Source organism: Pan paniscus, chromosome 9 (assembly GCF_029289425.2).
Source record: "Pan paniscus chromosome 9, NHGRI_mPanPan1-v2.0_pri, whole genome shotgun sequence".
In the NCBI taxonomy this organism is placed as follows: domain Eukaryota; kingdom Metazoa; phylum Chordata; class Mammalia; order Primates; family Hominidae; genus Pan; species Pan paniscus.
Genome location: NC_073258.2, coordinates 130746387 through 130759941, shown reverse-complemented (window position 1 = coordinate 130759941; position 13555 = coordinate 130746387). Strand labels below are relative to the sequence as shown.

At 45.0% G+C, this 13555-nt stretch overlaps 1 protein-coding gene across 4 annotated transcripts in view; it reads right to left on the bottom strand.

Annotated features, from left to right (window-relative positions):
- The window catches only part of APLP2 (amyloid beta precursor like protein 2), a 72466-nt gene extending 62416 nt beyond the window's left edge, over positions 1–10050 (bottom strand). The window contains exon 1 of one of the 4 annotated variants that reach the window (XM_055095106.2): positions 9774–10050. In XM_055095106.2, the coding sequence (XP_054951081.1) occupies positions 9774–9878 (105 nt within the window). In that variant the 5' untranslated portion in view covers positions 9879–10050. The remainder of the gene's footprint in view (positions 1–9773) is intronic. The other 3 variants (XM_055095105.2, XM_055095104.2, XM_055095103.2) reach the window with 3 other exon arrangements.
- Between the last annotated feature and the right edge of the window lie 3505 nt (positions 10051–13555).

Sequence of the window (13555 nt, the reverse complement as noted above, 5' to 3'; positions counted from 1 at the left end):
GAATATAAACTCTTCCTTATCTGATAAAGGGTCTGGTATCTACCAAAAAACTACGAGTATCATATAAATTGCAAAAACAGTTTCCCTCTGAGAGAAGTCAGACTAAGACACTAGCTATTATCTTTTCTATCTGAACATTTTAGCTGGGGCAGCAAAGCAAGAAAAAGAAATAAAAGTTACAAGGATTAAATGGAAAGAAATAGAACTGTCACAATTCACAGAATATACTCAGAAAAATTTAAAGTTACAGATAAATTATTATAATTAGTATACATGTTTAGCAAGATTACTGGATACAAGGTCAATCTGAAAAATATCAATTGTATTTTTCACAAACACACAAACCAACAACAAAAAATCTTAAAGATGCCATTTATAATAGCATAAAAAAGATCAAATGACTATGAATAAATCTAACAAAAGATACACAAGATCTCTATGCAGAAATCTACCAAACATTGAAGGCAGAATTATAGAGGGCCTAAATAAAACACATGTCATGGGCCGGGCCACTACGCCTATCTTGGCTTAGATAGGCCAAGGCGGGAGGATCATCTGAGGTCAGGAGTTTGAGACCAGCCTGACCAACATGGTGAAACCCCATCTCTACTATAAATACAAAAATTAGCCTGGCATGGTGGTGGGTGCCTGTAATCCCAGCTACTCAGAAGGCTGAGGCAGAAGAATCGCTTGAACCCGGGAGACAAAGGTTGCAGTGAGCAGAGACTGTACCACTGCACTCCAGCCTGGGTGACAGAGCAACAACCTGTCTCAAAAATAAATAAATAAATAAATAAATAAAATACATGTCATGTTCCCGGATTGGAAAACTCGGTATTTGAAAAATGTCAATTTTCCCCCAATTAAACTACAGACCCAAAGCAAAATCAAAATTCTAACAAGAAGCTGTTTTGGTAAAATGTGGCAAATTTATGTGAAAAGAAAAAGGTTAAGGGAAGAGCTAAGATGCTATTCAAGACAAGGTAGAAGGGCTTGATCTAGTAAATATAAAATCTTATTATATAATAATTAAGACAATGTGGAGTTGGTGCAAGGATAAACAAAGAGAACAATGGAATAGAAGAGAGAACCCAGGAACAGATTCACGCACAGGGAGATACTTGATTACAAGGGTGACAGAGCCGAGCAGAAGGGAAAGGATGACCTTGACAATAAATGGTGCAGGCCAGATATCCATAAGGAAAAAAACAGAAACGAAATGGCCCTTAACTTCACCTCTACACAAAAATCCAGATAAATTATAGCTCCAAAAGCGAAAGGCAAAACAATAAAGTTCCCCATTGACAATATAGGAGACTATCGTTATATCCTCAGGGTAGGAAAAGACTTCTCAAACAGGATACAAGAAGCACCTACCATAACAAAAAAAAAAAAAAAAAAAGAAAAGACTAAAAAATTAGACATTAAAATTCAGAACTTCTTCAAAAGACATCACTAAGAGAGTGAAAAGGCAAACCACAGAGAGAACAGCATTATCTTAATAACCTCAAAGTGGAAACAACTCAAACGGCCATCAACAGCAGAACAAACTGCGTGGTTTATTCATATAATGGAGTACTATGCAGCAACGGAAATGAGTGAGCCACAGCTACACTCAATACACGTGGCTGTCAAAAATGTGTCTAGTGAATGAGACCAAATGCATAAAAATATATACAGAATGATTCCACTTACATGAAGCTAAAAAGAAAAAAAGAAAGAAAAACTGAACTACAGTGTTTAGGGACGAATGCATGGGAGGTAATACTATAAGGAAATACAAAAAGTGATACCATAAAGTCAGAGGAGCAGTTACTCCTGAGCAAGGAAGGAAAGGAGATACTGGCCATGTTTTATTTCTTGACCTCAGTGGTAGTTACACAAGTGTTTCATTTACAAAAACACACTGAGCTTTTTTTTTCTTTTGTGTGCTTTTAAATTTTGAAAAGCTCAAAAATACTCAAGGGCTTTCAATAGTGGGTAGAAGCAGCAAGGGTGGCTGGCACTTTCCTGATAAGGGGCTATCTTTACTTTCAGTTCAAACAGCTTGACATTCTTACCTTCTAAAATCATCACAGTATGCACAAATAATTAACACTATGTGTTGATAAATATGTGTTACAACTCTAATAACAGCCTAAGCAAATGTAATGAAAATATGAATGGAAATGTAAATTCCTAACTCAAGAGTTACTTCTGGAAAGTTCAAATGAGGCTTTTATTGGTAATGTTATATTTCTGTATCCAGTGGTTTTTTGTTTTTTTTTTTTAAGGCTAAAACATACATGAGAAATGTTAAGATTCAACAAAACTAGGGGCTGGACATAAGGGTCTGTTTTACATGTTTAACTATCCTATGTGGGGAATGCTCATAATTAAAGAGAGTAAAATAAAAGCTCTAATAGTTCACCTCTCCGGGTAAAAAGCCTGCTTCAGCCTAAGCAAGTTACATGCTTAGCCTTCCAGAGACAAAGCATAAAATATGTGAAAATACTAACGATCCTTACTACCACCACTAATGTCACATTTTCTTATCTAGGCGAAATACCTCCCTCACAGTCCACTCACCTGTCATGTCAAATTTTTCACATTCTTCACCATTCCAGCCATTCTCCTCTGGATAGCATTATCCCTTTAAAATGATAGCATTATCCCAGATCTAACGAACGCATTGTGATGTCTCAGATGTCTCCATTTTGCCAGCTAACTTTTAACCCACAGATAATTTCTTCAGAAGAAATTACTTCTTTCTCTTTCAGCCATCCCAGCTACATAACTTCCCAGACAGGGAATGCCCCTGTAGCAGACACTGGGTTCTCACCAACATCCACAGCTTTCTTTTCCAACCAAGCCCAACTTTTTCTTTTTAGTAAGAGGTATCACCATCTGATAAGCCCAACATGATTCGAGGCTGCACCCTCCTCCTCCTGGCCACATGCTTCCAAAAGCAGGCCCTGAGAAGTCAAAGCCTGTGGAGGCAGTACCATTCCCCTTGCCAAGGCTTGCTTTGGCTAGAAGCATCTGATACACTTCTATCCAGTGACACCTGAGGGGTCTTATGCTGGTGGGCTTTGAGAAAGGTTTCTTCACTCTTAAAAGGAGATATACAGGAAGAGACTATCTCTTCCTCCTCTGGACATTATCATATCAGAGCATGTCCCCTGGAGTTAATTCCACAACCACTGGGGAGTGTGCCCAAGGAAGGCAGGGTAGGAAGGCGGTGGGGACAGCTCAATTAAGCAACCTTTTAGGTGCCCCACTCCACACATGAAGTAGTTTTTTTCTGGACCACAATCTTACTCCCATCACACTGGTCACTGGCCACTGATTGAGTATCTGGTGCTGGCAGCCTTCTCTCTTCCAAATAATCCCGCACCTTGATTTTGATAAAAATCTCTACAGGGAACCGTAACTTCTTTTCTTAAAACTTTAGGTCAGAATACAAAAATGACACAACTTACTACTAAAAAAAGAGAACTTGCACATAATATAAAAAGACACAAAAGAGCTGGGCCCGCGGTGGCTCATGCCTGTAATCCCAGCACTTTGGGAGGCTGAGGCGGCTGGATCGCTTGAGGTCAGGAGTTCGAGACCAGCCTGGCCAACATGGTGAAACCTTGTCTCTACTAAAAATATAAAAATTAGCCGGGCATGGTGGCGCACACCTGTAATCCCAGCTACTCAGGAGGATGAGGCACGAGAATCGCTTGAACCCAGGAGGCGGAAGTTGCAGTGAGCCAAGATGGCACCACTGCACTCCAGCCTGGATGACAGAGTGAGACTCGGTCTCAAAACAAACAAACAGAAAGGCCCAAAAAGTTTCTAAAAATCAGTGAATATCATTCAAATGATGCGAAAGAAAAAATAAATCAATGGAAAATGTAAAACATCAAAGTCCCCTGTAATTACATACTTCAAAGGGTCACTGTTAACCATATGGTTTACAATGGTTCATAATATATCACAACTTGTATGAAATTAGTTCCTTTTAAGGGAAACACTCATACCAGGTTTTGGTAATGGGAAAGACAGGTAGACATGAGTAAAAAGAAATCTGCATCCAAAAGGGAAATATGAACCACGCTGACAGGACAGAGCAGTAGGCTTAGATAGGATGGGCAGACTCCTTCCCCTGGTCGAGCTGTGTGATGTTCAACCCTCGGCCTCTACCGACTCCCTTTTTAGGTAGGGATAAGAATACCAAATTCACGAGACTGTTAGAGACTTATGGAGATAAATTACCCAAAGAGTTTGTTTTGTTTTTCTCTCCTTGTACATTAGAATCATCCGGGGAGCTTTTGAAACTGAGCATCCCAGAGGTACTCAACGACAATCTCTGGGGTTAGGGCCTAGAAATCATACACGAGTGTGTTTCGCAAAGTAAAAAGCACTATCCACATTTGGTTTTACTACTGTACTGTTCAGCACCTAGCACAGACCCATGTGACAGGTTTAATAAATACTGGTAGGATGAATTACAAATGAAAGTCAGCTAATTTTCTAATCTTCATCTTTAAAAAAAATAGATTAGTTATGTTTTAAAAGATCTCATTTTGAAAAACAGATCTTGGCCGAATGTGGTGGTATGCACTGTACTCCTAGATAGTCGGGAGGCTGAGGCAGGAGGATCACTTGAGCGCAGGAGTTTGAGGCCGCAGTGAGCCATGGCTGTGCCACTGCACTCCAGCCTCGGTAAGAGTGAGACCCTGTCTCAAAAAATAAAAAATAAAAATAAAGACTTCACGATGCTTAGGTAAGAAAAATTCCCTCACCAAAAGCAATTATTAGTTGTACTTGACACAAAGGACTGGAACTCATTTCTGCTTGAATGTGCCTACATAGTCCACTTTCCATCTTAGGCCATAAATCAAGGTACAATACACTAAATTTAATTAAACTTCAAGGTAATCTAGTTTATCTCATTAAAAATCAACCCATGAAAATTGAATTATAGGCAATTTAGAATTCTCTCTCAACTGGCCCCTCCATGGAAACTACAATTACTGTACAAAGATTTACCCCTACTTTTTGTCACACGGAAAACATTATTTTCTTTGAGTAGTTCATGTTAGCATAATTCGAAATAATCATTGTTAGGTGCTGGCTTCAATATGCAGTATGTGCCATTTTTATAAAATTTATGTACATGACCTATCTATTAACAGAAGGGTATATACAACATTACAGTAAGGTTTCCCTGGGGAATAAGATTTTAGGTCATTTTTCATTTCTTATTGGTTATCTGTACTTTTAAATTTCTTACAATGAATATGTACTACCTATAGAATTCTTCTTCTGTTATTTTAGAAAGAAAATCCAAAAGTCTGAAAATTTAGTAAGGGTAAACAGAATTAAACAATCTTGAAAGGGGCCAGGTGTGGAGGCTCACACCTGTAATCCCAGCACTTTGGAAGGCCAAGGCAGTCAGATCACAAGGTCAGAAGTTTGGAACCAGCCTGGCCAATATGGTGAAACCCTGTCTCTACTAAAAATATAAAAATGAGCCAGGGATGGTGGTGGGCTCCTGTAGTCCCAGCTACTCTGGAGGCTGAGGCAGGAGAGTCGCTTGAACCTGAAAAACGGAGGTTGCAGTAAGCCGAGATCATGCCAGTGCACTCCAGCCTGGGCGACAGAGTAAGACTCCAACTCAAAAAAGAAAAACAAAACAACAACAACAAAACATGTTTTCAAATGCTATAAAGAACATGATTGGGTCAACAAACTAACTAGAAAACCGACAGCAGATAAGATCCAAGTATTGCATCAATGTTAAATTTCATTAGGTTGATGGCTGTACTAAGCCTATGTAAGACAATGTCTTTGGCTCTTAGAAAATATATACTGAAGTTCTCAGGGGTAAAGGGGATGGACGACGTATGCAACTTACTCTCAAATAATTTGGCAAAAACTGCAGTAATAAAGCAAATGTGACTAGAAGAAATGTTAACAATTGGTGAATCTGAGTAAAGGGTAAGAAAATTGTACAATTTTTGCATTTTTTATAAGATTAAAGTTATTTCTTTTTTTTATTTTTGTTTTCTTGAGACGGAGTCTCGCTCTGTTGCCCAGGCTGGAGTGCAGTGGTGTGATCTCGGCTCACTGTAACCTCCACCTCCCAGATTCTCCTGCCTCAGCCTCCTGAGTAGCTGGGATTACAGGCGCACGCCATCTCGCCCAGCTAATTTTTGTATTTTTAGTAGAGATGGAGTTTCACCATGTTGCTCAGGCTGGTCTCGAACTCCTGACCTCGTGATCCACCCACCTCGGCCTTCCAAAGTGCTAGGATTACAGGCGTGAGCCACCGCGCCTGGTGATTAAAGTTATTTCTAAGTAAAACATTTTTAATTGAAAAAGTTTAAAAATCAACACATTCAAAATTGTTCTAACAAAAATACTTAAGAGCATGTTGGGCCAACTTCTAGCAAGACTTTATTTGGAAAAATATAGTAACATATTAAAAAATTCTGCTAATAAAAACATATGCAGGACCAACTTTAAGCAAAATTTTAAATCAGCACCATCTAACAGAAATACAATGTGAGCCACATACATAGTATTAAATTTTCTAGGAACCATATTAGAGTGAAAAGAAACAAGTGAAATTAATTTTAATGTTTTATTTAGCCCATGTCTAAAGTATTGTTTCAATTTAGTCAATACAAAAATTGAGATTTTAATTTTTCTGTATTAAATCTTCAAAATCTGATGTGTATGTTATACTTCCAGTACATCTCAATTCAGAAGCTAAATTTTCATAGGAAATACTTGATCTACATTTAGATTTCATAAAATGTACAGTTTAAAAGTAAATTCGCATAACCAAATTATTTCAGTTAAAAGTTTTCCAACCACTGAATCAGATTTTAAATGTAAACTTTAATTAAAATTAAATAAAATGAAAAATTCACTCCTCAGTCACACTAGTCACCCTACAGACTCAATAACCACATGTGACTTGTGGCTACACCCTGGGAAAGCCTGGCTTTAGATGGTAAAACAAATTCCCTCTACAAAAGGAGGAACTAATTGATAAAACTGAAGTTTATCGTATTTATCAAAAGATTTTTAAAACATAGTTATGATAAAAATAACGGGCCGGGCGCTGTGGCTCACGCCTGTAATCCCAGCACTTTGGGAGGCCGAGGCAGGCGGATCACCTGAGATCAGGGGTTCCAGACCAGCCTGGCCAACATGGTGAAACCCTGTCTCTACTAAAAATACAAAAATTAGCTGGGCGTGGTGGCAGGCGCCTGCAATCCCAGCTACTTGGGAGTCTGAGGCAGGAGAATCGCTTGAATTCGGAAGGCGGAAGTTGCAGTGAGCCCAGAGATCCCACCATTGCACTCCAGCCTGGGACAGAGCGAGACTCCGTATCAAAAAAAAAAAAAAAAAAAAGACGATATTCCTATCAGAAGCACACCAAGGTTTCTCTCCAAGGTACAATTAGACATCTCCCATACCACCTGTCAGAAACACCAACACAAAGCCTTCCCTACTCTGCCTCAGTTGACATCCTTTAATTTGGGTTTGAGTTTCCAGAAAACTGGCAATCAAATGGCCTTCTTTCTTTCAAATGTGACAGAACAAACTCAAGTTCCGGTTCTCAGGAGCCTAGTCATCCACTGCACAGTATGCGGGGTTTCAGCACAATACTGTCTCAGTCCCAAATGGGAGCATGCACACAGGAGAACTTGTCTCGGATTTAAGAGAGGAAGTGACCCTGAGTCCAGAGGTGAGCTTTTTTTTTTTAAACAGGTGTAAGAGATTAATTCAGTCAACACCAAGCAACACTAAAGATTTGCCAATCAATAATTCTGTGCCAAGCAACTTGATCAGGGATTTGGCCAGAATCCCTTTGGCTAATCTCAATCAGGGCCTTCCCAAAGACATCCTGATTTAGGGCACTCTCATCTAAATTAAGCTTCGACAGTCCCTTGCCTGACAGCAAATAAACAAAATCAAATTATATTCATATGAATAAAATTCTGATAGCTTGACAAAAGGCCCCTTGAAAGATCATTTAGTAAGTGTGAGCAAAAATACAGCTCCAAAGAACAGGAGTTACCATAAAACCATTTTTCAGAAATGTTTAATTCCTACTTTCTTCAACCATACTTTTCAACTGAACAACGCTGTGGCTAACAATCAAATTTAATACACAACAACGAATTCTCATATTATTTTTTCCCGCTACACAAGTATTAACGAATTCTTTAAAACTGCTGAGTCTTCTACTGTGAATTCACTAATGCCTCAAATTAGTCATAGCAGTGGGAAGTGGAGTGCGAGTGTGAACGATGGTTTCTGACACCCGACCCACTAGTGAAGTCCCATCTTCCATACGAAAGCCTTTATTTCTTCTTCCCATCTCACTCACCTAGCTGTTTTCATGCGACATTATCAGGGATCACAGATACAACTCTGACCATTGTGTGGACACACTGAAACAATCGCAATCCAAAATCCTCTGTAGATAAACGTTAACTATTTCTCTTTAAAGCTGAACTCCTTTCTTACCCTCACAGTCACAAAGCTTTAAACTGGATGAATACAAAGGTTTTAAGCCGTTCCATCAGAGAGGCTTTTTATTAGATTTATTTTTACCCGTGGAAATACTTGAACATTCTGTAGAAGTAAATATATTCTAAACCTGAGGTCTTTAAAAGAAAGCTCTCAATTAATGCCCAATCAAATGCAGTCTTCAGGTCTCTCTGAAATTAGCTAAGTATGCAGAAACCAATTGTAATTTTTAAAAGAGCGAAGAGGGAGAAGAAATAAACGACACCAGAACTACACATTCCAGACCAGCAGTTCAAGCACCACTTCGAGAAGGGAAGTAAAGATCAAGCCCGCCGTCTCCCTCGGCCACAGCAGGGCTCCTCCAAGGCTGCCCGCTCCGGCCCGCACCGCGGACCCCGCCGCCCCCGCCCCCTCCCGCGGCCTCCCCAACCCCCGGCCCAGCCGCTTCGCCTTTCTCGCAGCGGGGATGCTCAGGGTGCGACCTCGAAGCACAACCACTGATGGAATTCTGACACCGAAAGAGGACGATTTTTCCAACAGTTTACACGCCTTCGCGGGCACCTTCCCTACTCACTGAAACCCTCACGAAAGCGGTCAACGCACCCAGAGCGGGTTTCCTCGGTCTACGGACGCAGGCAAACAGCGCCACTTAAAAAATGCGCGTCCGCGACCCGGCCCCAGGCGGCAGAGGGAGCAGCGGGCGGCCTGGCGCGGGAGCTCCCCCGGGGCTCGCAGCATCCCTGCCGCGCGCGAAGGCCGGGGCCGCGTCCACCTGGCAACAAAGGCGAAGCCCGCCGCTCGCAGGTGGGAGGCCCGGAGCCGAGGCCCCGGTGCCGCGCGAGGGAGCGTACGGGGTCCGCGCGGGGCCGCCCCTGGAGAAAGCCCAGCCGCGGACTCCGGCGGGAGAGGAGCGCCCTGGCATTGTCCTGGGGGAGGGCGGGGCGGGCGCCCGGGGGCACTGGGTCCCCGGAGGAGGTGGCGGCGCCGCGGGCGGGTTGGGGGCTGGGGCGGCCGAGGCGGACGGCCGCCCCCAACAGCCCCGACGCCTTTCATTTGGCCTCTGCGGCGGCTGAGGCAGCCCGACCTCCAGCGCTAAGCACTGCGCCAAGCAGGGACGGGCGGGGGAGGGCGCGCCAGACCCGCCGCAGAGCCGGACCCCCGGCCCGCCCTGCCGCGGACCCCGCTGCCCGCCCGCAGGCCCGCTCCTCCGGCGGGCGAAGGAGACGACTCTCCGGCGTTCGCCCGGTCCCCACCTCGATGTAGCCGGCCAGCGCCAAGGCAGGCGCCGTGAGCCCCACCAGCAGCAGAAGCAGGAGCCTGCCCGTGGCTGCGGCGGCCGCGGTGCCGGTGGCCGCCATCCCTCGCCGGGTCGCTCTAGCGCGCGGCTCTCAAGCTCACACACTCGGACTCCTCGCTTAGCACACCGCGACCCAGAAGCATCTAAAGCCAGTTCGCCGCCGCCCCGGGGGTTTTACACCAACCGGAACTGACTTCATATTACCACGCCCTCCTTCTGCGGCTCCCAATGCCGGCCCGCAGAACCCCTCAAGACCCCGCCCCCTTGCGGTCCAGACCCAATCAGGAGATGGAAGAGCCTGCTCCTCCCGCCCGGTCCAACCGCGCGCCCCCCGCCCGGCCCCGCCCCCGGCCGCGGATGACCCCGCCCCCGGTCCGAACCCTGTGGCCGCCAGGCGCGGGGGCGTGCGCGCGGCGGGTCTGGGGCCGCAACCCTGCGGGCACGGGGCTGGCTCTGGCCTCCGCCCCCCGGCGCGGTTATCTGTCCCTGCTGCGCTGGTCCGTCAGCCTTCAGCCTCCCGATACGGGCACGCCCCGCTCCCCTGCCCCTGCTGGGCATTCCTCAGACTCCTTTGGGTACCGCCCTCTTTTTGATTCTGGAAATGGTTTTATTAAAAACAGGATGAATTAGGAGTCCGGGACGGTCTGCCAAGGGCCGTCCCCCGAGGCAGGGGGAGGGCCGCAGGAGGCAGCCATCGTCCTCCCCCGAGCCCTACTCAGGGCGCGCCTCTCCCGCGCTGCTCCGCCCAGGCCTCTCCGCCGGGTCCTCGCCTCTGAGCCCGGCCGCGCTCCGCACCCTTGGCCTCCGGTCTTTAGGCCTCTTGCCGACCCTTCCTTCCCAGCAGTTGCCCAGGCAGGGATAGAGACCAGGGGTGCAAGAACCACGCCGGCCTCACAGCCCAGGCCCCCTTCCTCGTGTGTTTTAGGAAGAGATCACGCCGCTTCTTCGGTTGAGACGCACTAGCGGGAGAGCTGCTACTCTGCCTTCCTGCTCCGCGGCATTTCCACTTCACTAGAGAAAAACGTCCTGCTGCCCCATTTAGCAATTGGCACAGCCTCGCCACCGCCAGGGCTCCGCTGGCCTTGTTTCCTTTCAGTCGCCTGTGAGTTAGGTACTGCCTTCTGAGAGACCTGGACTAGTCCCTTCAGGTTCAACTAAATGCATAACACAACCCTACCCCCAGGACGCTGACAATAGAAAGGAAGAGACTGTCCGCGGAGTAGACGAGTGCGCCTGTAAGAACTCGGGATTTTCCAGCCTTACTCTGCACCACTCTCCCCTACATGCCCAGTTCCCTTTGGGTAAACTGGCTCTGCCCGATTCCTCCAAGACGACACCTTTCCATTTCACAGCCCTTCCTAACACTCTTCCTGCGCCTGCAATGTCCTCTCCCCAACATCTACCTGTTGGAAGCATTTTCACTGTTCCTCGGCTCAGTCGGCTGAAATATCGCTTCTGATTGCTCAGAGGGATGTTTCCCACTGTGGCACTCGCTCCCTAGTTATTCCATACCTCTCTCAGGCCACTGACAAGACTTGGGTGTGTCATGCCGCAGTGCCCCTCACAGTGCAGTCCTCGATAAATGTTTGCCCGGTGTTATTGAACCCAGTTATCTTGGGTGCTGATACTAGTTCTGGAACTGGCATGAATTTGGCTCTTGCTATGGACCGAATTTTGTCCCCACCCCTAATGTGTGTGCCGAAGCGCTGAACCCCAGTGTGATGGTTATTTGTAAATGGGGCCTTTGGGAGGTAATCGGATTTGGATGAGGTCATGGAGGTAGCAGGTCATGATGGGATGAGTGCCTTTATTAGGAGAGACACCAAAGAGCTTGCTTTTCTCTCACACTCTCTGTCCCCTACCCCCAACCTCAGCCCTCACCTCCCTCCTCCATGTGCGAACACAGCAAGAAGGCCGCCATCTGCAAACCAGGGAGAGGTCCATCACTGAGGGGCCAAAGTGGCACCTTGAGCTTGGACTTCCCAGGCTTCAAGAACTCTGAAAAATAAATCCCTGTTGTTGAAGCCCCCCAGCCTATGTTATTTTGTTGCAGCAGCCGGAGCTGACTGACACAGCCGCATGATCACCGGCAAGTTCCTCCATCGCCTGGGGACTCTCTTTTCTTCTCTGTCAAATGTGAATATTAAAACCTGTCTCACTGCACCGCTTTGTGTGATTGAACTTAAAATGAATGTACAATAGTGAAAAGCATGAAGTGACTTAAATGTAAGGGGTAGGAGGGTAAAGCGATGTATTACTAAGTGCAGGTTCATCTGCAAGTATGTGGGAAAAGTATCAAGTGACTACCTAAATCCTCATTGAGTTGTTGAGCCTAGGGTAGGACATGTAGCCCCTCTGGGGCCTGTTACCTCACCTACAAAATCAGGGCCTTGAACTCAGGGAAAAGCAAGTGAGATATCTGAGTCCAGTGGCGTGGATATTCATGCTTTGGAGACTGTATCTTCAAGACTGAGCTTTAATATCATGGGATAGTACAAGGAAATACAGGAACATAATTTAGAGGGCCTTCAATCTAAACTTAGGTCTTGAAAGAAGTTTATTTGCATTTTCAAGTTATGGAAGGATCGTTACTAAGAGTTGATAGCCCCATTCATCAACATTCTGTACTTTAAAATGTTACGGTCTTTTTATTAAATGACACTGACAGGAACATACCTGGTCTTGCAATTCTCAATAATTTTTCATTCCAAATGTGCTCATGTCAGTGACCAAGGCTTATGAGTAGTATGTTTTCATTTTATTATCTTTTATGCATAAAAGCAAAAGGACCTAAAATAACCTCCTGGCTGGGCACAGTGGCTCACACCTGTAATCCTAGCACTTTGGGAGACCGAAGCGGGTGGATCACCTGAAGTCAGGAGTTCCAGACCAGCCTGGCCAACATGATGAAACCCTGTCTCTACTAAAAATACAAAAAAAAAAAAAAAAGCTGGGCGTGGTGGCAGGCGCCTGTAGTCCCAGCTACTTCGGAGGCTGAGGCAGGAGAATTGCTTGAGCCCAGGAGGCGTAGGTTGCAGTGAACCGAGATTGTGCCACTGCACTCCAGCCTGGGTAGCAGAGCGAGACTCTTGTCTCACAAAAATAAAAATAACATAAAGTAAAATAAAATAACCTCATGTTTCTTCTACCTTCTTAAGAATCAGACTTTCTCCTAAATCAGCTCTCTTCTATGCACACTTAAGATGTGTGCATTTCCTTGTTGAAAAAAAACAAAGTTGATTTTCCTAAATGTATACTTAACATGAGCAGAACCCTCACATTAATTTGATACTTATTTATCCAATACCTATTCAGGCTAGGTACACTTGGCTAGGATAATTGCTCCCAAATCAGGATGCTTTTCAAAATCAACTACGAAGTGTATTTTTATTTTATTTTTGAGACAGTCTCACTCTATCGCCCAAGCTGGAGTGCAGCGGCATAATCACAGCTCACTGAAGCTTTGACCTCCTGGGATCAGGCAATTCTCCAGCCACATACACCACCACGCCCAGCTAATTTTTTTTTTTTTAACACTATGTTGCCCAAGCTGATGTCAAACTTCGGAGCTCAAATGATCCTATTGCCTTGGCCTCCCAAAAGGGATTAGAGGAATGAGCCACCGTGCCCAGCCAGGAGTTTATTTTTAAAAGGCACATTTTAAAACCCAATGTCAGAAATTCTAAATCTCTAGTGCTAGGGTGACCTCAAGAAATTGGTATACATTTTTCCACCAGG